This window comes from Pezoporus occidentalis, unplaced genomic scaffold (assembly GCF_034315485.1).
Source record: "Pezoporus occidentalis ecotype Australia unplaced genomic scaffold, CSIRO_AGI_Poc_V1 ctg249, whole genome shotgun sequence".
In the NCBI taxonomy this organism is placed as follows: domain Eukaryota; kingdom Metazoa; phylum Chordata; class Aves; order Psittaciformes; family Psittacidae; genus Pezoporus; species Pezoporus occidentalis.
In genome coordinates, this window is record NW_026914383.1 from 1,032,544 (window position 1) to 1,059,941 (window position 27,398).

At 51.7% G+C, this 27,398-nt stretch overlaps 4 protein-coding genes across 7 annotated transcripts; 2 read left to right on the forward strand and 2 right to left on the reverse strand.

Moving 5' to 3' along the window:
- Positions 1-921: 921 nt before the first annotated feature.
- SLC66A1 (solute carrier family 66 member 1) lies at positions 922-6,164 on the reverse strand. 3 transcript variants are annotated; one of them, XM_062622897.1, is made up of 8 exons: positions 6,040-6,164; positions 5,316-5,523; positions 4,533-4,662; positions 4,222-4,309; positions 2,674-2,828; positions 2,377-2,469; positions 1,835-2,020; positions 922-1,572 (listed from the first exon to the last, which is right to left on the reverse strand). In XM_062622897.1, the coding sequence occupies exons 2-8, from the start codon at positions 5,483-5,485 to the stop codon at positions 1,474-1,476; spliced, it is 921 nt and encodes a 306-aa protein (XP_062478881.1). In that variant the 5' UTR covers positions 5,486-5,523; positions 6,040-6,164; the 3' UTR covers positions 922-1,473. The 3 variants fall into 3 exon arrangements, with proteins under 3 accessions (XP_062478881.1, XP_062478879.1, XP_062478880.1); XM_062622895.1 differs by having other exon boundaries at positions 6,112-6,156; XM_062622896.1 differs by having other exon boundaries at positions 5,868-6,149.
- A 73-nt stretch (positions 6,165-6,237) lies between these two features.
- AKR7A2 (aldo-keto reductase family 7 member A2) lies at positions 6,238-10,678 on the forward strand. Its single transcript, XM_062622894.1, has 7 exons — positions 6,238-6,462; positions 6,887-7,074; positions 7,581-7,685; positions 8,137-8,233; positions 8,335-8,434; positions 8,764-8,893; positions 9,395-10,678. Exons 1-7 carry the CDS (start codon positions 6,264-6,266, stop codon positions 9,554-9,556), a joined length of 981 nt encoding a protein of 326 aa, XP_062478878.1. The 5' UTR covers positions 6,238-6,263; the 3' UTR covers positions 9,557-10,678.
- On the reverse strand, positions 10,624-13,626 carry MRTO4 (MRT4 homolog, ribosome maturation factor). The gene is made up of 8 exons (XM_062622898.1): positions 13,493-13,626; positions 12,636-12,694; positions 12,456-12,559; positions 12,279-12,360; positions 12,040-12,107; positions 11,700-11,851; positions 11,221-11,297; positions 10,624-10,925 (listed from the first exon to the last, which is right to left on the reverse strand). Exons 1-8 carry the CDS (start codon positions 13,518-13,520, stop codon positions 10,791-10,793), a joined length of 705 nt encoding a protein of 234 aa, XP_062478882.1. The 5' UTR covers positions 13,521-13,626; the 3' UTR covers positions 10,624-10,790.
- Positions 13,627-13,639: 13 nt separating this feature from the next.
- Positions 13,640-26,322, forward strand: EMC1 (ER membrane protein complex subunit 1). Of its 2 annotated transcripts, XM_062622892.1 has the most exons (23): positions 13,640-13,791; positions 13,940-14,064; positions 15,027-15,092; positions 15,256-15,349; positions 15,776-15,904; positions 16,040-16,166; positions 16,462-16,611; positions 16,951-17,118; positions 17,681-17,752; positions 18,201-18,260; positions 18,495-18,617; positions 18,853-18,949; positions 19,771-19,887; positions 20,805-21,004; positions 21,224-21,373; positions 21,613-21,774; positions 22,027-22,146; positions 22,356-22,493; positions 22,722-22,895; positions 23,588-23,798; positions 24,021-24,105; positions 24,580-24,709; positions 25,574-26,322. In XM_062622892.1, the coding sequence occupies exons 1-23, from the start codon at positions 13,715-13,717 to the stop codon at positions 25,751-25,753; spliced, it is 2,955 nt and encodes a 984-aa protein (XP_062478876.1). In that variant the 5' UTR covers positions 13,640-13,714; the 3' UTR covers positions 25,754-26,322. The 2 variants fall into 2 exon arrangements, with proteins under 2 accessions (XP_062478876.1, XP_062478877.1); XM_062622893.1 differs by lacking the exon at positions 13,640-13,791 and having other exon boundaries at positions 13,939-14,073.
- The last annotated feature ends 1,076 nt before the right edge of the window (positions 26,323-27,398 follow it).

Sequence of the window (27,398 nt, forward strand, 5' to 3'; positions counted from 1 at the left end):
CTGCTGCCTCCGTGCGAGGGTGAAGCAAGGAGGAAGCTACTTCCTCGGGAAGGACAAGTGTCACGGGACTGGCATTGTAAGTGGATGATGAGGCAGCTAAAGCTGACCGGGGACAGGGAAGTGCTGGGTAGTGGGGAAGTGGAGAAAAAGGGAGTGAAATTAGAGTTAATGGTGACTGCAGGGAGGGAGAATTCTTGGTTTTAAAAGGACAAGTTAATAAGATCCCAGCCTGGTTTGGGTTGAAGGGACCTTAAAGCTCCTCCAGCTCCAACCCCTGCCACGGGCAGGGACCCCTTCCACCAGAGCAGCTTGCTCCAAGCCCCTGTGTCCAACCTGGCCTTGAGCACTGCCAGGGATGGGGCAGCCACAGCTTCTCTGGGCACCCTGTGCCAGTGCCTCAGCACCCTCACAGGGAAGAGCTTCTGCCTAAGAGCTCATCTCAGTCTCCCCTCAGGCAGGTTCAAGCCATTCCCCTTGGCCTGTCCCTGCAGGTCCTTGCAAAAAGACAAGCTGCGTTAGTTTTCCTTGAAGGGCCCACAAGTATCAGTCGATTCTCCTCTTTCTTGCCCTGTGAGATGGAGCTGCTCCTCCCCAGCAGAAGGAGCTCAGCACGTGCAGAGGCCACTTTTCCCAAGGTGCTGCTTCCTTCTGCGGTCAACAAGCCACTGTGTGGTGTGTAGGGCCCTGGGAGCATGATAAATCCATCAACAAGAGAGTAGGAACCAAACAGCAGAGCAAGAGGGGAGGCAGCAGCAGCAGCCTGGGTGACCGCCTCCGCAGCTCCCAGAGAGCAATGGAACAACTTCCCCAAGAAACCCACACAATTCAAACAAGAAGTCAGTAATGGGGATTATGAGACACAGCGAGAAAGGGGCAGGAGCTGCCAGATGAACGGGCAAATAAAACCTAAGGAGGCACATGGGCAAGGACTTGGTTTATAGACATGAGCCGTGCTAATTCAAACAGGTTTGTGTGGAGTGAAACACTTTGGTTACGCTGCTCCTTCCCTCCCTTCTGAACTGGGCCCAGTCACTGAGGTATCTTCTAGAAAGAGGCAGTGGAGACACAAGGCCCACAGAGGTAAATGGTTATGGTGGGTCACTCATCTCCATCCTCTCCCCACAGCCCCTCAAGCTCTTCTCATGTTTGACAGCACTGAGAAAGCTCCAGATCACCCCAGAGGCAGCAGATAAAGAGAAGTGACTGGGCTCAGCTGTAAGAGCTACAAAGAGCAACCTTCTGAGGTACTAAGTTATTCCCTGTTTATCCCAATAGCATCATTGGTATCAAAGAGGCACAAGGTCCCTCAGCAGTACCCTCTGCCACCCAGCTGGGCTTTAGCAGCACATGTCAACCCTGGCTCAAGTCCTCTTCTCCCAAGAGCTGCCAGGGTGGAGGAGCTGGTTTGCCCAGCGTTGGGGTCAGCTTTTGTGTCTGCATCCTCCTCTTCTCCCTCCAGGGTAGGTCCCTCTGTCAGCTCTCCAGGCTGTCCCCCTGCTCGCCGAGAAGAGCACCCCTCTCTTCATGGGTGCCAGGTTTTCCTCCCCGATAAGCAAGGAACTGGAAGGAGATCTGAGAAGAAGTTAAGACTCTTCCCACAAGCAAGGGCGGGTCTATGGATGCATTGGGTCTCACCACCTGGAAAAAGGCTGTTGGTGGCAGGAGATGGACACAGGATGAGCTTAGTGCACACAAGGGTCTGAAGCATTCAGCTACTGCAACACCATGAATTACTGGCACAGCTCACAGCAATCACTGATGAGCACCAATCCCACCCACTGCTGCCTAGCCCTGACTGCCCCAAGGTGGGAAACATTGGCCAGGGAAAGGATACAACCACATCCAGGGAAAGGACACCCAGGCTGCCCACCAGCCAGGGGAGGTGGTGCAGGACGTAGTCCCCTTCACTTTGCCCTGGCTCAGGGTTCTTCAGGAGGACACTGAGGCCGTAGAGCGAGTTCCCGAGCATCACCAGGGCAAAGAGGGAGTAGGAGATCCCGATGGTGGACTTCCTCTTGTACTGGAAGAAGAGAGGCCAGAGAGAGGAGCTTGGGTGCAGCTCTGAAATCTCACTAGGAAGCAGTATTAATCACTCTCCCCCCCGAAAAAAAAGAAGAAAAAAGGTGGTGACTCAATGGCAAGAGCCTTTTAGTTCCCCCCTTTGCTTATAAATTAAGACAAAGTGAGAGCACCACCCTAAAAATACTATGTTAAAGGGAAGGGAGAACAATTAATCATGTTTTGGAGCAGAAATACAGAAAAATAGTCTCTTATGAGGTGATCAGAGATGGGACCTCTGAGCAACGAGGAGAAAGATGATCCCACCACCATTTCCATCTGACACCTCAGGACCCCAGGACCTGTCCTGCCACTTACATTCGTGTAGATCTGGGGGACTCGGGAGCACAGGTACAGCACAGAGGAGACAGAGCCAATTGTGAAGCCAATGATCTCGCTCCTGGTGAAAGGCTGCAAGGCAAAGGGGGGCATTGAGCAGCCCCATGTTCTCAGAGATGCGCTCACCACAGCTCTGTGCCAGGCCATAGCATGGCCAAACCCCTGCCCTTGATCTCCCCACCAAGCAGAATGCATTGATCCAGCAGGATGTGCCCACCCCACCAGAGCTTTATCTTCTCCTCCCCCCCCATCACCCAGCTTTAGGACTCGGCTCACCTCTGGCACCAGCTCACCCACATGAGTGGAGAGCAGGGACCTTCCTTTGAACACCACTGGGTCCTGTGCCACGGCAGCACCTCTGCCCAGGAAGGAGACAGTAGACAGTGTCCCCAGGGAAAGGAAGAGGAAGGCTGCGTTGATATGGCCAGTGACTGCAGGGGATCAAGCAGAGGCTGGTTAGGAGAGCTCCTCTCCCAGGCCCCAGTGCAGCTCAGCAGCCGTGGTGGGTGCCAGGGCTCCCTCTGAGAGCCCTTCAAGCTCTCTTATCTCTGCGGTGGCACAGCCAGCGCCAATAGCTGCTGTGGGCACTTTATCTCACAGCAATACAGGCAATTGGTAAGTTATCAGGTCGGAAACTACTCCTATCTCAGCAGGCAGCTTCTTTGTGCTTAGGGCTCTTCAAAAATCATCTCCTCCATCTAGAAGCTTTTCACAGGCTTAACTCACCACAGCACATGTTCAAATCCCTGCCAGACAGAGCCTCAACATCAAGACTTGGGTTGTGTTCTGTCAAGAAGCTCTCCAGTATTAACATAGTGAGACAGCTGATGAGCCAAATACCAGCTGGCTTAGTAAGTTAATGGCTTTAGTAAGTTAACTATTTATCAGGGTCCCAGGGATGCCTGTTGTAGTCAGAGATAGCTGCAATGCTAAAAAGTGGGTTTTCTCTTGCTGTTCAAGCCTTGCAAGAACAGTCCAGGTTCCCTTTTTACTCCATTTGAACAGGGAGGAACTTCTCCATCACATCGAGGCTGCCACTAATTGTAAGAGGTGCACTGACCTCCGAATTTCTTTCTGTACTTAATGCAGCTCCCAGGGGGGTTATTTTCCACCCAGATACTGTGCATGGCTGTTTGCGGAAGCCCCAGGCATGGCTGGTAGCTATTTGCAGGCTTTGGCTCTCACAGGTGCTCAGGTTAGCATAGAATCTCTCAAGCTGGAAGGGACCCCAAGAATCATTGGGTCCAGCTCCCTGCTCCTGGCAGAACTACCTAAAACCAAGCCATATGACCAAGAGCATCGTCCACATGCTCCTTGAACCCTGATGGGCTTGGTGCCATGACCCTGAAGAGCCTGTTATGGCTACTAAGGCAAAATTGCTTTAAGAATTACTGTAGGAAGGGAAAACATGTGCAGAGGCTTCCAAGATGCTGTGCTCACGTGTTTAGATTTGCATGTTCTGCACTGCAGAAGACAGAAGCAGGCATAGGATCAGCAGGGGGAAATGCTGGGTTTCGGGAACAGCAATACCATTTCTTCTCTCAGTGATCCCTGGTTATTATCCCATTTTTCCATCCTGACTACTCTTGATTCATCCCAGGTAGAATATAATGATGAAATTTCAAGAAGAGGCAACAAGAACCCCTACAAAGAGGTTTATGTTGGGATTTGAAAAGACTAGTAAGCAGTAAGCAGTATCAGTGCATCTGCAAAGCACCTCTGCCCCAATACATCTCCTCAGGGCTTCCTCCCCCTCCTGGATCCACAGCCAAGGCACAAGCCAGCCCAAAAGGCAGCCCCACCACCCTCGTAACCCCAACTCACATCCTCCACCCCGGTTCTTCACTTTGTAGTAGCAGTAGAGAGCCAACATCACCAGGTCTGCGAGCACATAGTAAATAGCTGTGTAAACCTATGGGGAGAAGGATGGGTTGGTTCTACCTGCAGAAAGGCTTCCAGGTAATGGCCAAGATGAAGCAGCATCCCAGGAGGAGAAGGAAGTATCCCCAGGAGAAGGACAGGGAGCATCCTGGGGCTGTTTGGGTCTCTGATGTTGGATTAAGCAGCACCCATCCCTCCTCCCTGCAGTTCAGGGTGCCCGAGAGCCAACCCAACCCCAGCAATTCAGCTGGTACCTGCAGGGGTAACTGATGAGCCAGAAAGGAACCGATGAGGTTTAGGAGGTCTCCGCCCAGCCATCCCAGCAGGAAATATATGGAGAGAGCCCGGTCCATGATGCCTGTTTTGCAGGCTTGGTAAAACTGCCTGCAGAGACACAACCCATAACCCCTGTATGGCTCAGCGCTACCTGGGAATCATCCCCAGGATTCCCTGTTGCTCCCACCTGGATCGTTTTGCAATTGCAAAGCACTTGGCACCAGGAGGGAGGAAGCAGAGATTTCCTGTACCTAAGGCAATCCATCTGCAAGCCAACCCCTGTGAGAAGTCCTGTGACCCACTGGCATCAATACACTGGGCTCAAGCCCTTGCGATCCGTCCCTCATGCAGGGGTAGAAAGCAGCAAGGAGAAGCACCAGTTGCAGAAAGTGCCTCTCTGGTGATGAAATAACCTGATGATACACCAAGACCCACCACGTCCCCCCTGCCGCAGCTGTCCCAGCACTTCCAAGAAGCCCAGGGCCCCTAGAAACACTTCATCCACACGCATGACCTGCAAGGACTGCATTGCAGTTGGCTTACGTGGATAATAACAGCTGCCAAGCACGGTATTAGCAATACAACAACAAACAAGGCTTCAGGGCTGCGCTGCCGGCTCCCTCTGCACCCCTTAAACCCCGGTTTTCCAAGCCCTGATTGTTTTTGCTGGGGAGAGTTAATAACTCAGGGAGCTCAAGCGTGAAGCTGGATTGAGGAGAGGAGCATTATCCCATGGGAAGGGGTTTGGGAGGGATGCTTACGGGAAGGAGGCAGCTGCAAAGCAGAAGATGGAAACCAGCCCCAGGACGACACTGGCGATGTCCCGGCCGTCCTGGGCACACTCATTGAACACATCCATCACCCAGCGGGAGCCGTTGGGACAGTCGGAAAGGTTCCCGAGCTCGAGACGCCTCCAGTGCTGCGGATCCATGGCCGCTGGTGCTCGGGTGTTGGTCAGGTGGGATAACGCTGGGGGAAAACATGGGAACGTGAGAAAAACATGGCAAAAACATAGGGAAAAGTTAATAACGCTGGGGGAAAATAGAGCTCTATTAGGAAGAGGCTTGGAGCTCCTCCAAAAGCCTCACAAAAACCTCATTATTGGCTTTAACTTTGGATACAGTGGGATAGCCAGCGATGAATGCCACCACCCAGCAGGATTTGTCCTCAAAGAACTGAACCTCTATGGAACAGGGATTCACCCCTCTCCTTTACTGGCCTTCATTTGGATGCAGTGGGATGACCGGCCGGGAATGCCGCCACCCGCCAGGACTGAGCCCCAAAGCGCTGCTCGCTGCAGGACAGGGCCTTACCTCGCTCCACGGCGGCCCTTTGGGAACCGCCTTTAGTTCTCCTCAGAAACCCGTGTTTTGCTGTTCCTCCTCCCGCAAGCTCCCTCCACACCCGCCGGTCCCTCAGCCGCGCTCAGGAGCCCGCTTTGCTTCGCAGCCAGCTGCTTTGTGAGGTAATTTTTCACAAACCCACCACTTTTATCAGAACCTGCTGGTGCCCTCCCACTCCCGCCGCTTCCCCAGCAAGCCGCTGCTATCCCACAACCCTAATTTTGCCGGAAATCGGTGGTTTTCGCCCCAAACCCGGCCGGGGTTTCAGCGCTCCCCTCAGCACCGCGCATGTGCCGGCGGGCTGGGCTGGGCTGGGCTGGGCGCGCCTCTCGCCCTCCCCGCGCATGCGCGGTGGCTCCGGCAGCGATGGCGGCGGGCGGAGCGCGGCCCGCTGTGGTGCTGGGCGCCATGGAGATGGGGCGGCGGGCAGGGCCGGAGGCCAGCGCCGCGCTGCTCCGCGCCTTCCTGCGCCGCGGGCACCGCCTGCTCGACACCGCGTACATGTACGCGGGGGGAGAGTCGGAGAAGATCCTGGGCGCGCTGCTGGCTGCAGGCACCGAGCCCGGTACGGCCGCGGGTGGGTTTAGTGGGGCTGGAGGAGGCGGGCGCTGAGGAGAAGGGGCTTCCGTGACAGGCTGGCACCGGGCCTGAGGGGAAGGGAGTACTCCTGGACCTGTTCCATGAGGATAAGGGTCTCCTCCGCCGGGCTGGCACCATTCCCGAGGAGAAGGGACTTCCCCTGGACCTGTTCCCTGATGCCATCCCTGAAGGAAAGGAAGGGACTCCCCTGCCCTCTGTGCCTTGGGAAGGGCCTTTAGGGCAGCCCTGCAGTCCCTGAGGAGAAGAGACCCCCCCACCCCGAGCGGCTGATGTGGTTCCTGAGGAGAGGCGCCTCCCCTGAAACACCCCAAGCAGCGCTTGCGTTGTGCCCCTTATCCCTTTGCTGATGCTGGAGCCATCCCTGCTCATTCTGCCTTCCTCTCTGCCAGTGCAAGTCGCCACCAAGGCCAACCCCTGGGATGGGAAGACGCTGAAGCCCGAGAGCGTGCGGTCACAGCTGAACACATCCCTGGAGAGGCTGAAGAGGACGAGTGTGGAGCTCTTCTACCTCCATGCCCCTGACCACGGGACCCCGGTGGAGGAGACGCTGCGTGCCTGCAATGAGCTGCACAAAGAGGTAAAGTGGGAAGAGCAAGCCTGGGCCGTCTCTTGGTTCCCTCCCTCTCTTTACCTTCTATAAACCCGGGCTGCTTGTTGTGCTCTTTTTCAGCGCTGGGTTTGCACAACACGAGGAGGGGGCACAGAATGGCCAGGGCAAAGCCCTGACTAACTCTGCATTGCGTGCTCACGTGGTGTACTTTGTGCCCAAGAGCTGTTGGAAGCATGAGACCATCTGGACTTTGCTTTCAGTGCTGACTAGGTTAAGATTAGTGCTGGTAATGGCTGAAAGAATTCCTGAATGGCATTAGTCCAATGGTGGCATTTAAATTAGAAGGTGTGAGTTCAGAATGAACAGGAAATATTTCTGTTGGGTCTTATAATTCATAGCAAAGGTGAACACGGATGAGCAGGGAACTCGGGGCTAAAATTTGATGCCTGCTCATTTCACTGTTACCTTGCACTGCCTGGGTACAAATGCACTTCTAAAACATGGACCTGAATATGCCTTTTATTTCTCTGCAGGGGAAGTTTAAGGAACTTGGTCTATCCAACTATGCAGCATGGGAGGTAGCAGAAATCTGCACCATCTGCAAATACAACAACTGGGTGATGCCAACTGTGTACCAGGTGAGGGGTGGGGGCTGGCCATGGCCTGGCACATCTTTTGTGGAGTCTGAGATGAATCCAACCAGAGGAATACAAAGGTTCAGCTCAGAGCGGCATAGAAATGGTTCTCAGTGCCCTTACAGCTACTGTGGGGAAGTGTCTGGGGCTCCCAGATCTTGGACCAGCTCCCAGATAACAGAGCAGAGGAAGCTGTGGCAGTCAGCCTGGGAGGTCCTGTCAGGACACATGTGATTAGAAAGCTGAGTCTGTGTTTGTTCCCCGAGTCAGTGACTCCCTTCATGTGGAACTTAAAAATCAATGACTTTAGGAAGTCTGTTCCTAAGCAGAGGATAACCTTGTGTGACCTGGAGCTGTAAGAGTGCTATCAGGGAAGGGTGGGGAAAAGGCTGTTCAGGTGCCCACTGCCCTGAGCTGGTGTTTGCAGTTCTTTGTCTCCCTCATCCTCGTGCAGGGCATGTACAATGCGACCACTCGCCAGGTGGAAGCTGAGCTCTTCCCTTGCCTGAGACACTACGGGCTGCGGTTCTATGCCTACAACCCACTTGCAGGTAGGGGGAGGAAAAGGGTGAGACTTGGAAACCAAACCTATGCAAAATGGAGGCTGTAGAGGAGCCAGCTCAACCCCAAACTTGCTGCTGACCCTTTGCAGGAGGGCTGTTGACTGGCAAATACAAGTATGAGGACAAAGACACACGTCAGCCCACGGGAAGATTTTTTGGGAATGACTGGGCTCAAGCTTACAGGGACAGGTATGTTTTGAGCTGATAGATGAGCAGGGAGATGGGGCAGGAACGACTGCATAGAAATGCAGTAGTAATCAGGTAAGAGGAAGAAGAATTGACCAAAACTTGTGTCTGTGCATGTGGTTGGGGCTGTAGCTTGTGACTGAGCTTCACAGAGTGTTTTTAGGTTCAGCTTCCTCCAGGCTTAGAGTGGGGGATTGTGGAAGTCCTTGGAGGCTACAAAGAGTTGCATGAGGCTTCCTGAAAGCCTCTTGTACTAGATGGGAATATAGATGTACCAGTCACTTTAGATCCTAAGGGCAGTAAGAGTGATTTTGTTGTTTTTTTTCTTGCAGATACTGGAAAAAGCACCATTTTGAAGGCATTGAAATAGTAGAAAGAGCTCTGAAAGATGCTTATGGCTCTGATGCACCAAGCCTGACCTCCGCAGCTCTGCGCTGGTTGTACCATCACTCTAAACTGCAGGTGAGCACCAGGCAGCTGTTGTGGCTCACAGCCAGGGCAAGGTTTTTTTTAATCTGCTTATCCTGTGGGCTTCTGATGTTCTCAAGGGAATATTGCTACATGACTGCCTGCCATGCAGCAGGAGCAAGCTGGCTCTCTGTTTCCTCGTGGTATCCTGTGTTTGTGGGAGTGGGAGAAGTGGAAGATGGTAAGGGGCAGTTACTGGGGTATTGGCTTCCCACCCAGACAGCAAGGAGATGAGTTTTCATCAAACTAGGGAATTAATGGTTATATTCCCCATCTCCCCAGAATGTTCCTGTAGCTCCTTGTAAAGTAGGATTTGGCAGCTTTTGAGGCATTGCCACAACATGGAGATGTTCTTGCCCTATGAACAGAACTTCATGGTGTCAGTTGTGTAAACACCAAGGAGCCACTGCCTCCTTTTTACTGGAAAGGTTTCAGCTGTGGCTTGAGAGGTGAACCAGGTTTCTTTTGGGATCAACACCTCCTGTCACTTCTCAGGGTTCTCTTGGAGACGCGGTGATCGTTGGGATGTCCAACTTGGAGCAGCTTGAGCAGAACCTCAACTACAGTGAAGAGGGGCCCCTGCTCCCGGCCGTGGTGGAGGCGTTTGACAAGGCCTGGAGCCTGGCTGCCTCCGACTGCCCCAACTACTTCCGCTAGAGACCAGGGTAGGGACAAGAAAGTGGGTGCCATGGGGGTGGATGATCGAGCACTGGAGAGGTACTTGCCAACCCTGCCGCTTTGATCAATGTGCAAATAGGTTTTTTCCTGTACTAATATGAATGAAGCTTTGCAGGATCCACTCCAATTGTCAGCACTTGCTGTGGTGGCCGTGCCTTCATCCTCCTGCCCTCCTGACTTTCAGCTCTGTGCAGCACACTGTGATGTACACGTGTACTTAATCAGGGGAAAATGAACACGTAACTGGATGGACAGGGGAAAATGAACACGTAACCCCAGTTCACCCTTAATATGAGATTTTAAATAATTATGTATAATAAAACCTTTTTCTCACACTGCCCCCATCTCCTAACCGCAGTCTATCTCTTAACCCACAGCCTGGCTGGCTTCTCCTTATCCATGCTCTGCAACCTCGAGCTTAACAGCTCCTCTGGGTCAGAAGATGGGAGCAAACCCTCTGCAACATGTTGGAGGGGGTCCAGAGAAGACCCACAAAAGCAATGGGGGACAGAGCACCTTTCCTGTGAGGAACAGCTGAGAGATCTGGGGTTGTTCAGCCTGGAGAAGACTCCATGGTGGCCTTACTGTGGCCTTTCAATTCCTAAAAGGGGCCCATTAAGAAAGATGGGGAGAGACTTTCTAGCAGGGCCTGTTGTGACAGGACGACGTGTGATGGATTTAAACTGAAAGAGGGAGATTCAGGCTGGATGTGAGGAAGAAATCCTTTACACTGAGGGTGGTGAAACACTGGCACAGGTTGCCCAGAGAGGTGCTGGATGCCCCATCCCTGGAGACATTCCAGGCCAGGCTGGATGTGGTTCTGAGCAACCTCACCTTGATGAATACATCCGTGCTCACTGCAGGGGATTGGACTGGATGAGCTCTGAAGGTCCCTTCAACCCAAACCATTCTGTGACTGTGTGATCTTCCCCAGTAGCAGGCACACTGTATCTAAGCTGTTAGATTTATGTGTTTTCATGTTTGGAGGGAGCATTTCCTCACATCCCAGGGTACTCCACCAGTAACAGGCAGTAGCAACGACCATCTGAGGTGTTATATGTACATTTATATATATAAAAAAGCATAATTAGGTCATTTCTATGAAGAGTGTATTCGAGCAGATTGTCCTTGTCCTCCAGGTGCAAACAGGGAAGGAAAACATCCTCCTCTGTTTCTAATAGAGCTGTCTGGTGTCCAAGCACAAGGACTGCTGCTAGTCCTCATTGCTGTCATCATCCTCCTCCTCCTCTGCTGCATCTCCCACAAGCTTCTGGAAGTCTCCAGTCTCCGAATTCCACAGAAATTTAATGGTGACTTTAAATTCTGCCATCTCATAGCCAAAGAGTTTCTAGGAAAGGACACAAAGTTGTCATTGCTGCCTTACTTCCATGGCCTGCTTAGCAAAACTATGTCAAGGAAATAAGTACCACTTCCAGCTGGGAACTGCGGCAAAGCAGGAGCCAAAATAACTGCTGCAGAGTTTTAGCACTCGTGTTAGGAAGGGGTAAGGAAGCTTGCACACCCCAGTGACCAATACCCAGCAGTGCTGCTCACCTTCACCCCAGAACTCACACCCTACACCACAATTAAGCTGAGAAATTAACTGGGGGCTCACAGAGATGCCATGTTACAGCGTTACTCACCAGGACTCGGGCTTGCTCAGGGGTGAGAACATCCCCTTCTTTGCAGACTTCATAATCTGAAAGCAGCGTCACCACTCCTGCGGGACCAGAAGCTCTTGAAATAGGCTCAGAAATCCTGGAGGAGCCCAGGGAAAAGCGGGGCTCTCACAAACACCACCATTCCATGCACGTATTGGAGCTCTCCAGGAAGCTGGGTGAGATAAGCTCTAAAACCCCCAAGTCTAGTTTCTGAACAGGATACAGATATGCTGGTGGTCACCACTGAAGGAAGGCAATACCTGATAGAGAGCTGGTTGCTTGCTCATCCTCTGACAACAGTTTGGGAAGAGCAGCACAAGAATACAATGACTTCTAGCACCAGCCAAAGAAGAATAAAGCTGCTCATGGGATTTTCTCCTAAACTCTTATTTAACATTCTCTTTCAAAGACATTACCTGTGCAGGTGAAAGCTGAGCTCCCCTCTCAGCCCCATCACATACCTTTCTTCAGTGTCGTTGGCAGCCCCAGCTGCCGTAGCTGTGGCTCCATAGAGTGAGGAAACTGCTCCAAGGGTCCCGTGTCCAGGCTCACCGTGTACGTCGCCTTGTTCCCCGCGCGGGCAAAGTCAACCTCTTTGAACTTGGAGAACCACCTGGGACAGGGATTGGTCACAAGAGCTTTAGCTGCAGTGACTTCTTCCCTGCTGTTGGGAAGATGAGTGGAAAAGCCTCACAAGATCCTGACTGCTTGAAGAGAAACGTCAGTGAGCGATGTAGACAAGGGGAAGGAAACCAAGCAGCTGCTCTGTTTCACACCCTCACTGCACTGACGTGTACTCACTCATCCACCTCTTCTTTGGTGCGGTTGGTGAAGAGCAGACCGACTTCTCCCCGCAGGTGTTTGCTGACCTGAAAGACAGAAGCCATCACGGGACTTGAGCAGTGTCCAGGGATCAATCCTGCACCGGAGCCAAGCTCTGCCAACAACAGGGATGGGTGCCACAACACCGGTGGTTTCTGTTACAGCACCCGAGGGAGCCCAGCTTTCTGGGGGCAAAGCTTTCAGGACACAACCCCTACCTTGTGCAGGTTCTCCTTGTACTCACTGCTCGGTTCACGTCCCAGCGCCACCATCATCACTTTGTTCTTCCCAAAGAAGATCCTGGACAGGCGGGAGGAGGAGGAAGGAGCCATCAGCTCCCGGTCCGCGCTCCCCCAGCGGCAGCACCCTCTGCCCACCACTGCCCCCCGTCCCACCTGCTGTGCTTCCAAGCGTTCCGCACATCCTTCAGCTTGTTGTTCCTCATGTTGGCAACGGAGAAGACGAAGATGTACTTGTAGGTGTCCACGCATCTCCGCAGCTGCAAGGCAGCCGTTAGCGGGGGGCCGGGGTACAGCGGCACCGCGCGGGGCCGGGGCAGGCCGCACCGCACTCACCTCGGCGATGAGCGCCTGCTTGGCTTCCAACCCCTTCCTGGGCGTCCGCGTCAGGGAGACTGCGGGAGCGGAGGAGGGAACGCGTTAGTGCGGGAGCGGAGAAGGGACCGCGGTAATGCGGGAACGGAGTAGGGAACGCGTTAGTGCGGGAGGGGAGAAGGGAACGCGTTAGTGCGGGAGGGGAGCGGAGAGGGGAACGCGTTAGTGCGGGAAGGGAGCGGGGAACGCGTTAGTGCGGGAGCGGAGAGGGGAACGCGTTAGCGCGGGAGCAGAGAAGGGAACGCGTTAGTGCGGGAAGGGAGCGGGGAACGCGTTAGTGCGGGAGCAGAGAAGGGAACGCGTCAGTGCGGGAGGGGAGCGGGGAACGCGTTAGTGCGGGAGCGGAGAAGGGACCGCGGTAGTGCGGGAGGGGAGCGGGGAAGGGAACGCGTTAGTGCGGGAGCGGAGAAGGGAACGCGTTAGTGCGGGAGCAGAGAAGGGAACGCGTTAGTGCGGGAGCGGAGAAGGGACCGCGGTAGTGCGGGAGGGGAGCGGGGAACGCGTTAGTGCGGGAGCGGAGAACGCGTTAGTGCGGGAGCGGAGAAGGGAACGCGTTAGTGCGGGAGGGGAGCGGGGAACGCGTTAGTGCGGGAGCGGAGAAGGGAACGCGTTAGTGCGGGAGCGGAGAAGGGAACGCGTTAGTGCGGGAGGGGAGCGGGGAACGCGTTAGTGCGGGAGGGGAGCGGGGAACGCGTTAGTGCGGGAGCGGAGAAGGGAACGCGTTAGTGCGGGAGCGGAGAAGGGAACGCGTTAGTGCGGGAGGGGAGCGGGGACCGCGTTAGTGCGGTAGCAGCGGTGCCGGGCCCCGGCGCACTCACCCTTGCGGTCCCGCTTGGATTTCGGCATGGCTCCGCGGCCGTCGTGCTCCGAGGCCCCCGCGGCGGCGCTGTGCGGGCTGCCGGGAGCGCCGGCGGGCTGCCTCCCGCGGTGCCTGTGTGTCCGCCTTGCGGTTCCGAGCGGGTTTGCGGCGCAGGCAGCAGCGGGGGCAGCCCTGCGGCGTTAAGGACCCCTGGGTGCCGGGAGCGCGGCCTGGCGCTGCCATGGCGGCGGGGCTGTGGGCGCTGCTGCTGCCGCTGGCGGCCGCTGTCTATGAGGACCAAGTGGGCAAGTTCGACTGGTGAGTGCCGGGGCAGCCGGGGGGGTCCCACCGCGCCGGGGGCCTCCTGCGAGCCTGGGGCCCGCCGTGCTGCCTCCCGCTGCTGCGGCCTCCCTGGGGCCTTCCCTTCCCCCGGTCCTATCTCAGCCGCTCACGTTTGCTGTCCTAGGAGGCAGCAGTACGTGGGGAAGCTCAAGTTCGCCTCTCTCGAGGCCTCGCAGGGTTCCAAGAAGCTCGTTGTGGCCACCGAGAAGAACGTCGTGGCTGCCCTGAACTCCAGGAGTGGTGAAATCCGTGAGTGAAGTGGGTTTTGTTGTGCGGGGGATAATGGGTTGATCGGGTTGTGCTGTGTGGGACTTGTAGCTGTGTGCTACATAGGGCTTGGGGGGTGTTGGTTGATGAGAAACTGAGCATGACCCAGCTTCAGTGTGTGCTTGAGCCCAGAACCTGCCCGTGTGCGGGGCTGCATCCCCAGAGCGTGAGCAGCATCTCAGGGAGGGGATCCTGCCCCTCCCTACTCTGCTCTCGTGAGACCCCACTTGCAGCACTGTGTGCAGTGTTGGTGTCCTCAGCGTAATGAGGACAGGGAACTGTTGGAGCAAGTCCTGAGGAGGCCACGAGGATGATCAGGGGCTGGAGCAGCTCCTGTATGGAGACAGGCTGAGAACATCGGGGCTGCTCAGCCTGGAGAAGAGAAGCTGTGTGGAGACCTCAGAGCAGTTTCCAGTGTCTGAAGGGGGCTGCAAGGATGCTGCAGAGGGACTCTTCATTAGGGACTGTAGCGATAGGACAAGGGGTGATGGGTTCAAACTGAAATAGGGGAAGTTCAGGTTGGATACAAGGAGGAAGCTCTTCCCTGTGAGGGTGCTGAGGCACTGGCACAGGGTGCCCAGAGAAGCTGTGGCTGCCCCATCCCTGGCAGTGTTCAAGGCCAGGTTGGACACAGGGGCTTGGAGCAAGCTGCTCTAGTGGAAGGTGTCCCTGCCTGTGGCAGGGGTTGGAGCTGGAGGAGCTTTAAGGTTCTTTCCAGCACAAACCATTCCATGATTCTGTGTTTTAATACTGAGAGAGTGATGCTGGCAACGTTGTTTTGTCAGACTAAGAGGATTCATCTGGCAGTTCAGAAGCTGTTGCTTCAGCAGGCTGACTGTTCTCTGTGTACATTTATGGCCAGAAAGAGCCTAAGTTTGAAAATAACCACAAACAAATGCTTTGGGGGAGCAGATCTTGTTCTCACATCGCTCCGTTTGTTTCAGTGTGGCGCCATGTAGACAAGGGAACCTCTGAAGGAGCAGTGGATGCAATGCTGATCCATGGACAGGGTAAGGAGAACACGAGGGTGTTGTGCTGGGGCTCGTGGTTGCCCTCATACATGGGATCTCAACCATATATTAGACCAGGAGCTGAACTTGCCAGAACTTCCTGCCTTGTTGACCTGTGCTGGGTACGTGTTCCATGTTCGTTTTCTCTTCATTTCCTGGGCAGATGCCATCACTGTGTCCAATGCTGGACGTATTCTGCGCTCCTGGGAGACCAACATTGGAGGGTTGAACTGGGAGACATCCCTGGACACGGGCAGGTAGGCTTTCCTGTTTGTAATGCTGCTGTAGAAGGAAAAAAGGGGTTGTTGACCTTCTCTGGGCTTGCATTATGGAGAAAAACGGGTTAGATGGAAGTACGTTTCCAAAATAACATCGGGATGAATTCTTTAGGAAGGGCTGAACCTTCCAGTTAAATCTATTTCTATTGCTTAGCAACCCAGTAAGAGGAAGAGGTGCATGTTTTTTTACATAGATTAATTTTCTCTTTAAACCTTACAACATGTTCAACATGCATCTAGTTTGGGGTGCCTGGATTCAGCCAAGTGCTCTCTGCGGAGATCAGCAAGGGTACATAAAGCGGGATAGAAATTGTACTTCACGACTGATGTTGAGTGTTTGGAGTGGTTTTATTTTCTGCTAGAAGAAAACAGCTCTCTAACTCACTGCCTCTGACCTATGCTTAGTTTCCAGGTGGCTGGTTTGGTGGGGCTGCAGGACGTGGTGAAATACGTGGCAGTCTTGAAGAAAGCAGCCATCTCTCTTCACTACCTTTCCAACGGGCACCAGAAATGGGTGGAACACTTGCCAGAAAGGTAAGAACAACTTTTAAGTGTAAACTTCTGGCAGGGAGCTTGTTGCCTTGAAGAGGAATGGATGCTGTGCTTGCCTTCTGCTTTTGGAAACTGATGTGAGGAGATGATGCTTCATGGTTGCTGCCTCTCTTGCAGTGAGAGTACTCAGTACCAGTTGCTGTATTCCCATGGGACTGGAGTGATCCATGTGCTTGGAATTGTTCCCCAGAGCCACCTGAACATTTTAACCTTCAGTGTAGAAGATGGAGAAATTACAAAACAGGTAGTGCTTGATTGTGGATCCAAAATACTGACGTTGATGTTAACAAATGTACTTCTGATTAGATGGGCTGTGGTGTGCAGAGTAATTGGTGTGGTGTCATGAAATTCCCTTTCACTATGGCATTGCTGCAGGCCAATAAATGGGTGGAAGCATTTTGCTGGAAGCAAAACCTGGAAATCTCAGTTTCACCCAGGGTCATGAATAGAAAAGACTGACTTAAATTCTTAGTTGTGTCCAAGCTGGTTCTTGGAAGATTTAGTTCTGTTGACAGCTTTGTTCATGTCTCACTTGGCAGATCAGAGTAGCAGCCCCGTGGCTGAAGACCCTGAACGGCGTGTGCAGCGTGGTGGGGGAGGCAGTGCTGGTGTGCATGGACATGGACACACGTTCACTCTATGTTTGCTCCTTGGAGACCGAGCAGGAGATGAGGCAGATCCCACTGCAGGTGAGAAGTGCTTAGAAAGAGTTGTATGTAAGTCATTGTCCAGCTGGTTTGGTGCTTGGCAGCAGAGGGGGTTCTATCTTTAAAACACAGAGCGATTGAAGAGATAGGGAGGGGATTGGAATCCGTACATTGAGACGAGAGAGAAAAGTCTTTGTCTAATCATTCATTCTGGATCAGTGCCTTCAGATCTTGGCTCCACCAGGATGCTTATCCTCCTTGCTTCTGCTTTATTTACCCTGACACAGGGAATCTCTTCATAAAGCTTATATTGCTGCTGATAAAAGGAAGCTATTAGTTGAGAAAACAGAGTTCTCATGAACATGTGTCTCCCCTTCACAGTCACTTGACCTGGAGTTTGCTGATGGCTTCCAGCCCAGGATACTGGCCACTCAACCCAATGTAGTCAGTGCTTCACGGACTCAGTTCTTCCTGCAGCTGGCTCCAAGCCACTTCTCTCTGCTGCAGTACAAACACGGGCTGCTCAGCCACCTCCGGGACTTCCAGCAGGTAACCAGGATGAATGTACTCCAGTGGGAGGGCCAAATACAGCTTAAAATTCCTTAAAACCTCTGTACTGAGCTTTCTGAAGGAGCTGCTGAGCTGCTTATTTCAGTGTGCTCTTGGCTGCAACACTTGAACACCATTTGATTACATTTATACTACTTGAACTATTTCCAACAACTGTATTGTTGCCAACAGTTGTCAGCACTGGGGTGCTGCCCTGGTTTTGAGGTGGGTACAGATGTGTGTCTAAGTGGCTGGTGGTGCAGCAGTACTTTTGGTACACCAGCTGAGAGGTTTTGAAAACAAATGAGCTTTAAAAAGCCAAGGAACACTGGACATAATGGTTCAAAACCCTGTGGCAGGTCAACTGCTTCCGTGTTTGAGAAGTATTAGATAGTATTAGTTCAGTCTTAGGTAATTTCATTTGGTGAAACAATGACATTTAAAGTCTGGCTGTGAAAGATCATCTGTTTCTAATGGTTTAGTTTGGTGCACAGGTAGGTTTTATGGGGTTTGGGGTGTTTTCTTGTTTCTTTTGCAATTTCCTGCTCTTTTCTCTTTTCAGGCAGCTCTGGTGAGTTTTGCAACAACTGGGGAGAAGACTGTGGCTGCTGTCCTGACCTGCAGGAGCGAGCTGGTGAGCACAGTTTGCCTGTACTATGGAACCAGCAGAGCTCTAGCATGGATCTGCTCGGGGGGGTGGGTTGCATAAGGGCTTTCCTTCATGGAGGAGGATTTAATTAGCTTCTTGGGCATATGAAGGCAATGATAATGCAAGCAGGCCTTGATTATTGTCAGATAAGGCTGTCTGTGGCTTGGTGAAGCATCTTGTCCTGTGTGCGGCGTGTTTGAACCTTGTCCGAGGTGGGCAGGTAACCTAGAAATCAGCTTCACTGGCTTGCAGAGGATTTCAGTTCTGAGGGGTACTGAACTTAGCCAGCTCTCATTTTTATCAGAAATAGAACAGAACAGACTGTTTCCTGCCTGGTTTCAGAGTCAGGCCGAACGTGACTTGTCAGGCACTCAGAAACCTGTTTTATTTTGTCCTCTTACTGCCATGTTATCTCTTCTCATCCTCATTTCAGAAGCCTGGGAGTTCTGATGGCCTGCATGCTGGACGTGCTCTGGAGGATTCCCAGAAGCAGGTATGAAGGGTTCCCAAGAGCAGCAGAAGTTCTTGACAATCCTTTTGTTCCTTTGCGTGCAGGAACAGAATGCAACAGGTGTTACACCATCTTTTTGAAGACCGTTTGTAGCAGCTCCACATATATAATCTAAAGCTCTCCTGCAGCCACAGTTCTTGCTGAATATGAAATCCCTCTGCAGAACTTGGTGTGGCACATGTGTTTAACTCTGCTATTTTCTGCCTGGTGTTACAGGACTCCTTGACCTGTTCCAATCAAACCTACAATATTAATCTCTACCTGGTTGAAACTGGACAAAGATTGCTGGATACCACAATTACCTTTACCCTGGAGCCGAGTGGTGCCAAGCCACAGCAGGTGAGTGAGGAGAGATTATCACACTTGCAATGCCCTCCCTACCCTGCTGTGGCAGACTTGATAGAGCCTTCCAAGGAGCTGTGCCTGTGGAGGACAAGAGGAAAAGCTTTCTGAGGGCGTGCTGGATTAGTGCACACAATCATGCTGTTTGCTCTTGATCTACCCAAGAGTCCTGTTTTCTCTAAGGACATGATGTGATCATTAACCTCACTGATTCATTTGCTTTTTGTTCCAGCTATACATCCAAGTCTTCCTGAAGAAGGATGACTCCGTGGGCTATCGGGCCTTGGTACAAACAGAAGACCACATGCTAATGTTCCTCCAGCAGCCAGGTAACTGGCACAAACAGCAGCTTGCTCCATTCTTAACAGTGCACACCTTGTCACTGTAGGCCAGGGAGAAAATTCCAAGTCCCAAATGATTATGTTTTATCATTGCTTTCTTTGGAAACCACCAAAATGAATTTAACTGGTCTAAGTTCCATTCCCTCAGTGCCATGGGTTAGTGGTGGCCTTGGGAGTAAAGGTTGGACTTGATGATCTTAAGGGTCTTTTCCAACCTCATTTATTCTATGATTCTACGAATGATCCTGGAGACTCTTTCACCCTCACAAGACATCTCATCTGAGAAAACATTCTGCCATGTTCTTTGTGGTAGGAGGAGAGTCCATCTGTTTGTGGTAGGAGGCAGATCTGTTACAGATCTTCCTCAGAGTTTCTTTGGAAAAGATCCTCATGGCAAAAATGTTCATTTGCAGGAAGGGTTCAAGGTCCTTCTCAGTGACATGAACTTTCTAGGGCTGAAAAGGAATCCAGTAGTTCACACTCTGTATCTCATACTTTAAATAGACGTAATGACTGTAAAACACCAGATCCTAGAATCATACCATCATACAATGGCTTTTACTGACCCAGTGGCTTTTCCCCAAAAGTGGTTCCAGTTGTGCAATATATTTGTCTTTTATGACAGAGCTAATTGCATGATATTAGGTAGGTAGGTGGATGGATGGAGGGAGGGATGGATGTTTTGTGTTTCATTAAGAGCAGTGATTTGCATCTGAAGGGTCCCCTGGAAGATAATTTCTATATTGAGTGAGTCTATTTCCAGATATTAAGTTTCTTTTTCCAATATTTGACTCCTTATTTCTTTCCAGGAAAAGTTGTGTGGAATAGAGAGGAGTCCCTAGCAGAAGTGGTAAGCTTGGAGATGGTGGATCTACCTCTGACAGGTGCCCAGGCTGAGCTGGAGGGAGAATTTGGGAAGAAAGCAGGTAAGCCATAGACATACCAGGATTACCCCTGTGAGTTTGGTTTTCTTTATTCTGAATAAATGTATTGATTGTTTTCTTTTTCATCTGAGCTGAGAGGATTCCATTTTCTACTGATGGCAATTAAACCAAGCAGAAACAAACCCATTTCTGTCTGAACTTTGGAAGTCCAATGCCAAATGCAGATGACTTGAGTGTATTACGTAGTTATATTAAATAACCAGTCAGCAGCAGTAGGGGGGATTTTGGCCACCTCTCCTAAATACTTCCCTTTGACTCTTTCTGTAAGACTCATTTGCAATAGCCTTTTTTTGCCCTTTGTTTTGTTTTTCCTTGCTGTCCTGGATGCAGCCATTCAAGGTAACCTCTGCATGCAGTGTTCCTGGTGTTTCTTACAACTGCTTCCTAGTGAAGTCTGATCTCTGCTTGTCTTCCTCAGTGGTTAAAGATAGTTGAAGTCTGGTGTTCTCTTTGTTTCAAGGAGCTAAATATAAACCTCGATTGGGCAGAATTAAGTATTTCTTTACTTCAAAGGCTTCTCTTGCTCTGAATAATGAGTACAGAAGGAGATATAAACCTTTTAGGTGGGTAGGCTTTAGGTGGGCACTTACTGGGGGTGTACCAGTGAGAAGGGATACAAAGGAAGAGGTGCTGCATTCTGCATGAAGGTTTGCTTTCAGTTGATGGGGATGTCTTCTGGAATGAGCTGTACCACTGTCAAGTGGGAAGAGGTTGGTAAATGCAGAGTCTGCTGTACAAATGGTAACTGGAACTGTGCTATTCTGGAATAGGAGCCAGAGGCAAGGAGTTCCTGTAGGTCCATGCATGGCAGCATTTCTTCTTTATGGTTGAGACCATCATTTCTGCTGTGGAGTGGGGCATAACGGTTTATGTTGTTACTGTGTTGGCCCCATTTGCAGATGGCTTGCTGGGGATGTTTCTGAAGAGGCTCTCCTCCCAGCTCATCCTGCTGCAAGCCTGGACTGCTCATCTTTGGAAGATGTTCTATGATGCCAGGAAACCCCGGAGCCAGATTAAAAATGAGATTAACATTGACAATTTGGCCAGAGATGAATTCAACCTCCAGAAAATGATGGTGATGGTCACTGCTTCAGGAAAGGTGAGGAAGCCAGGGTAGGAATCTGCTTCTAGCCTGTACCAAGGAGTCTCAGCTCTGGTGTTCATCAGGCTCTGGGCAGAACACGGCGAGATGATGTGCAGAATGCTTTGGAGAGGGACTAAGTCTCTTCTTTCTTTGTCATAGCCTGAAGAAACATGCAGTGCTTGAGTGCCAGACATGTGTTGTTCTAAACTTGGGTTTTCCTGTGTCTCTGCTCAGCTTTTTGGTATTGAAAGCAGCTCTGGCACCATCCTGTGGAAGCAGTATCTCAGGAATGTGCGACCAGGCTCCTCCTTTAAGCTGATGGTCCAGAGAACAACAGCCCATTTCCCACACCCTCCACAATGCACCTTGCTTGTGAAGGACAAGGTGAGTGCCTTTCCTCTCTCCCTCCACTGAACTTACTGAGCTTGGAAATGTGTGCTTTGAAGGAGTGGAAAAAAAGTCTCTTTTCTGGGTATTGTCTGGTTGTCGCTGACGTGGGGACAGGAGGAGAATGTGAACACCCTGAATCCAGGTTGTGAATAATCGACACTAGGAAGCAGCAGATAGAAAATCAGCTCTTTTTTCTGCCTTAGAAAAAGCTTTGCATCTTGTTTGTTTTATAGGAAACCAAAATGAGCTTCTTGTATGTCTTTAACCCCATCTTTGGGAAGAGAAGTCAAGTAGCTCCCCCTCTTTTGAAGCGTCCAATTCTTCAGACTTTGCTTCTGCCTATTATGGATCAAGATTATGCCAAAGTACTACTCCTCATTGATGATGAGTACAAGGTAAATTGCTTTGCCTGGAGACAGTTTTCCTCATGTTCTGATTAATATTCGCCTCCCTTTGGAGCAAGATTAAAATGCCATTGAGTCACAGTTCCCACAAAACGATGAGGTTATTCTGGTAAAACAGCCCTCATCCTGATAAATTTGTTTGAAACAATCTTTTTGTGCTGCTGTTTTCTTGGGTTTTGGTGGCTTGGGGTTATTTTGTGTGTCAGTTGGTCTTTAACCTCTGTTTCAATTCTTCTTTTCCAGGTTACAGCTTTCCCAGCGACTAAAAATGTCCTTCGCCAGCTAAGAGAAATGGCTCATTCCATCTTTTTTTATCTAGTTGATGCTGAGCAGGGAAGACTCTCTGGATTCAGGCTGAAAAAGGTATGGAAGACTCATTACAGTCCAAGTCCTGAACATCCTCTGGCTAATGGTAGCTCTCTTCATTGGATTTAAGGCATTTTGCTCCAGATTGAAACAGTTCAGCCTCAAAATGTGCCCAAGAAACTTGCATTTCAAAAGCATTTTACGGGCAGAGGTGGTGTCTTCTGAGGACAACGTAAAACCTCCAACGTGGTGCTTTGTTCCTGCAGGACCTGACAACAGAGGAGAGCTGGGAGGTGGTCATACCCACTGAAGTGCAGAGGATAGTGAGTGTCAAGGGGAAGAGGTCCAATGAGCACGTGCACTCCCAGGGCCGGGTGATGGGAGACCGCAGCGTTCTCTATAAGGTGCCTTTGCAACTTGTTGTTGGCTTTTTGTTGCTGTGTTATCTCAGGGGCAGATCTCAGCACTGTTTCTAGGTGCTATGTGGAGAGCAACTGCCCTGTGGTGCCATTTTTGCTCTATATGGCTCACTGACCACATACTTTGTTTATTATATGCTTAGTTCCAGATGAAATGTGTATAAATAAGGGGCCTACAGCATTGAAGTGAGGTGATTCTCTCTTTTTCTCCAGTCCCTGAATCCCAACCTGCTTGCTGTGGTGACAGAGAGCACAGATACACATCACGAGCGCACGTTCATTGGAATATATCTGATTGATGGAGTCACAGGCAGGATCATTCACTCCTCAGTGCAGAAGAAAGCGAAGGGACCTGTCCATATGGTTCACTCAGAGAACTGGGTGGTGGTAAGGAGTTGTTCTTAGCTGGTTCTTTATGTCTGGGAGGTTGGGCAATTGCTGAACCTGTCTGGAAAAGACTTTCTGATCATTCTCGGATTTTTTGAGATGTGTCTCTTGTGAGACACCACCTGCAGTAACGTGCACAGCTCTGGTGTCCCCAACACAAGAGGGACATGGAACTGTTTGAGCAAGTCCAAGGGAGGCCACAAAGATGCTGTGCAGCTCTGCTCTGGAGCCAGGCTGAGAGAGCTGGGCTGGTTCAGCCTGGAGAAGAGAAGGCTCCTTAATGGGAGACCTCAGGGCAGCTCCAGTGCCTGAAGGGGCTCCAGGAAACCTGGAGAGGGGCTTGGGACAAGGGCCTGTAGGGACAGGCCAAGGGGAATGGCTTTAACCTGCCAGAGGGGAGACTGAGATGAGCTCTTAGGCAGAAGCTCTTCCCTGTGAGGGTGCTGAGGCGCTGGCACAGGGTGCCCAGAGAAGCTGTGGCTGCCCCATCCCTGGCAGTGTTCAAGGCCAGGTTGGACACAGGGGCTTGGAGCAAGCTGCTCTAGTGGAAGGGGTCCCTGCCCGTGGCAGTGGCTGGAGCTGGATGAGCTTTAAGGTCCCTTCCGACCCAAGCCAGGCTGGGATTTCCTGCTGCCTCTCTGTATCAGTGACTCTGCTTGCCTTGTATTCCTAAAGCCCTTTTCTCATTTCAGTACCAGTACTGGAACACAAAGGCACGTCGGAACGAGTTCACTGTGCTGGAGCTGTATGAGGGGACAGAGCAATACAATGCCACAGCCTTCAGCTCCCTGGACCGCCCCATTTTACCTCAGGTTCTCCAGCAGTCTTACATCTTCCCGTCTGCCATCAGTGCCATGGAGGCCACCATCACTGAGCGGGGCATCACCAGCCGGCACTTGCTCGGTGAGTATGTCCTGCTCTGTTCTGCATGTGCTGATGCTGCCTGCACAAGGCAGTTTCACATTGAAATTCAAGCAAAATCAGTTTGCCTGCAAAAATGATGCCTGTGGGCTGCTCTGGCCTCTTGGCAAGAGCAGGGATAGACACCAAGAGAGCACTTATGTGAGCTGCTAGGAAACACAGTCAGAAAGAGCCATTCTTAAGATGTGTTTCTTTAATGCACAGTTGGGCTTCCCTCTGGGGCCATCCTCTCCCTTCCCAAGGCTCTGCTGGATCCTCGCCGCCCAGAGATCCCCACAGAACAAAGCAGGTAAGGAAAGCAGGATAACCACTATTCCTGGATGGCTTTGAGGAGGGATTTGTTTTGTGTGTAGTAGAGTTGTGTCAAGTAGAACACCTTGTCCTGGACAGATTCAGGGCAATTCTTGCATTAAATGAAGTGAGGTCACCGCACCCAGTCTGTGACCATGGAAAATGTTTGTGATACAATAGATCTTACCATTAGCAACATGAGTGTTATCTCCATTCTAAGAAGTAGCAGGCAGAGTGAGTGCCTGAAGTTTTTAGAATTACACTTACTTTTAGCACTTCAGAGGGCTGTTGCAGTGCAGTCTGACCCAGTGGCATGTGTGGTTTTCATCGTGCATCAGAAATGAATCTGCACTGGGAAAAGCCACTAAATTTGCTGTTTCAGGTCAGCTTGTGATGATCAGACATGAAATGCAGGTGATGTCCTCCATGTGCTGGTCGACTGGGTTTTGATTTCTCTCTAAATGCCTTTCAGAGAAGAGAACCTGATTCCGTACTCCCCTGATGTGCAGATCCATGCTGAGAGGTTTATCAACTACAATCAAACCATATCCCGGATGAGAGGGATTTATACAGCCCCCTCTGGCCTAGAGTCTACTTGTCTGGTGAGCACAGGCTGGAAGCTTCAGTGTAGAGATAAGGAGGTGCTGCAGCCTGTGGCAGGGAGCTCTGTGACTGCTGATCAAGTGGCTGCTCACTGCTTCAGTGTTTCTTCTTTTAATCAGAACTATGGACTTCACTCAGTCAGTTTTGATGCACCCAATCCTGTGCTCAGCTCTGGGCCCCTGACTGCAAGAGAGACATTGAGGTGCTGGAGCAGGGCCAGAGAAGGGCACTGGAGCTGGTGCAGGTCCTGGAGCACAGGGGTGATGGGGAACGGCTGAGGGACCTGGGGGGTTCAGTCTGGAGAAGAGAAGGCTCAGGGGGGACCTGATGGCTCCCTACAAGTGCCTGACAGGAGGATGGAGCCAGGAGGGGCTGGGCTCTGCTCCCAAGGAACAAGAGGAAACGGCCTCAAGCTGCACCAGGGCAGGTTTAGATGGAGCTGAGGAACAATTCCTTCCCCAGAGGGTGCTCAGGCATTGGAACAGGCTGCCAGGGGCAGGGCTGGAGTCACCAGCCCTGCAAGTGCTCACACCCCATGGAGACGAGGCCTCAGTGCCATGGGTTAGGGGTGGCCTTGGCAGTGCTGGGGTGAGGGTTGGACTGGATGAGCTTAAAGGGCTTTTCCAACCCAGTTGATTCTGTGATTCCATGATCTGGTCTTATACCAGATTTACACTGCCCCATCCCTGGCATTGTTCAGGGCCAGGTTGAACAGAGCCTTGAGTGCCAGGGTCTAATGTGAGGTGTCCCTGCCCATGGCAGGGGGTTGGAACTGGATGATCTTAAGGTCCTTTCCTACCCAAACCATTCTATGATTCTACACTAAAATCTGCATTTACCAGCTCATGATCTCATCCCTACAGGTTGTTGCATACGGCCTGGACATCTACCAGACCCGAGTGTACCCATCGAAGCAGTTTGACGTCCTGAAGGATGACTATGACTACGTGCTCATAAGCAGCGTCCTCTTTGGGCTGGTTTTTGCTACCATGATCACAAAGAGACTGGCACAGGTGAAGCTTCTGAACCGGGCCTGGCGCTAAGGCTGTGGGCCCAGGGAGGGCTTTGGCTGGAGAAGACATCTGAGATGTGGACTGGCTGAAGATCTGTCACCCCATGTTGGGTTCAGTTCCAAGTTCCAGCTTGCCTGATGGGTGCAAACACCTGTATTATGTTTTTGCTGGAGGATATTTGGGAGGAAAAGGTGCTGGTGCAACAACACAATATGGTGCCTGTGTGTCTCCCAGGGAGAAGGAATGGAAGAGAGATGGAAAAGAGACTATTATAAAGTAAATCTCCCCAACCTCCATTAATGCCCTAAAATCTGCCATGGCATCATCTCCCTGATGTTAGTGAAGATCTAAGGATGCACATACTCCTGATCCTCATCTCTTCCTCAGCAAGAGGAGGACAGAGGGATGTTGTGCTGTGTGTGCACGGTGCCACTTGAGCTACTGTGGGCAAGGACTGAGGAGACGTTGGGAAGAAGGTTAGAACTTGGATGGATGCTGTTGGAAAATGGCCCCATTGGGTCACTCAGTCACAGGGCTGTGGAAGGAATTTGAATGTAAAATCTCTCCATGTTCTTTATTTATTATGATGTTGGTTTTAATTTTGCTGTATTTGGTGTATAACACTGGGGCTAAGGTCTCATCATGGTTGGGGAGTGAAGAATCTCACAGTGTTCCCCTCAATAATGGCCATGTGCTCTTTGTATATGGATTTAGAATCATGGAATCAACTGGGTTGGAAAAGCCATTTCAGCTTATCCAGTCCAACTGTTCCCAGCACTGCCAAGGCCACCACTAACCCATGGCACTGAGGCCTCGTCTCCACGGGGTGTGAACACTTGCAGGGACGGTGACTGCAGCCCTGCCCTGGGCAGCCTGTTCCAATGCCTGAGCACCCTCTGGGGCAGGAATTGTTCCTCAGCTCCATCTAAACCTGCCCTGGTGCAGCTTGAGGCCGTTTCCTCTTGTCCCATCCCTTGTTCCTTGGGAGCAGAGCCCATCCCCTCCTGGCTCCATCCTCCTGTCAGGCACTTGTAGGGAGCGATCAGGTCCCCCCTGAGCCTTCTCTTCTCCACACTGAACCCCCCAGGTCCCTCAGCCCTTCCCCATCACACTTGTGCTCCAGGCCCTGCACCAGCTCCAGTGCCCTTCTCTGGCCCCACTCCAGCACCTCAATGTCTCTCTTGTAGTGAGGAGCCCAGAACTGAACGCAGGTTTTGAGGTGCAGCCTCACCAGTGCAGAGGCACAACCACTGCCCTGGCCCTGCTGCCACACTGGTGCTGATACAGGCCAGGATGCTGGGGGCTTCCTGGACACAAGCTGCTTGTGTTCAGTCAGCACCTCCAGGTCCTTTCCCATGTGCAGTTCCCAGCCACTCCTCCCAAAGCCTGAAGCGTTCTATGAGGTTGTCATGACCCAAGTTCAGGCCCTGACACTTTACCTTGTTGACCCTCATCCCACTGGCCACAGCCTGCTGCTCCAGCCTGTGCAGAGCGGCCCTGTTCACCACCAGATCAGCGCTCCCACCCACCTTGGTGTCATCTAAAAGGCAACATTGTCACAACTGATTTTTATCAGCGAGTTGTGGAGTGAGAGGCTGTGTCCTGTCAGGCACCTCCTGCGTGTGCAGAGAGCCCCAACAAAGCTGTGTCACAGAATCAGACTGGGTTGGGTTGG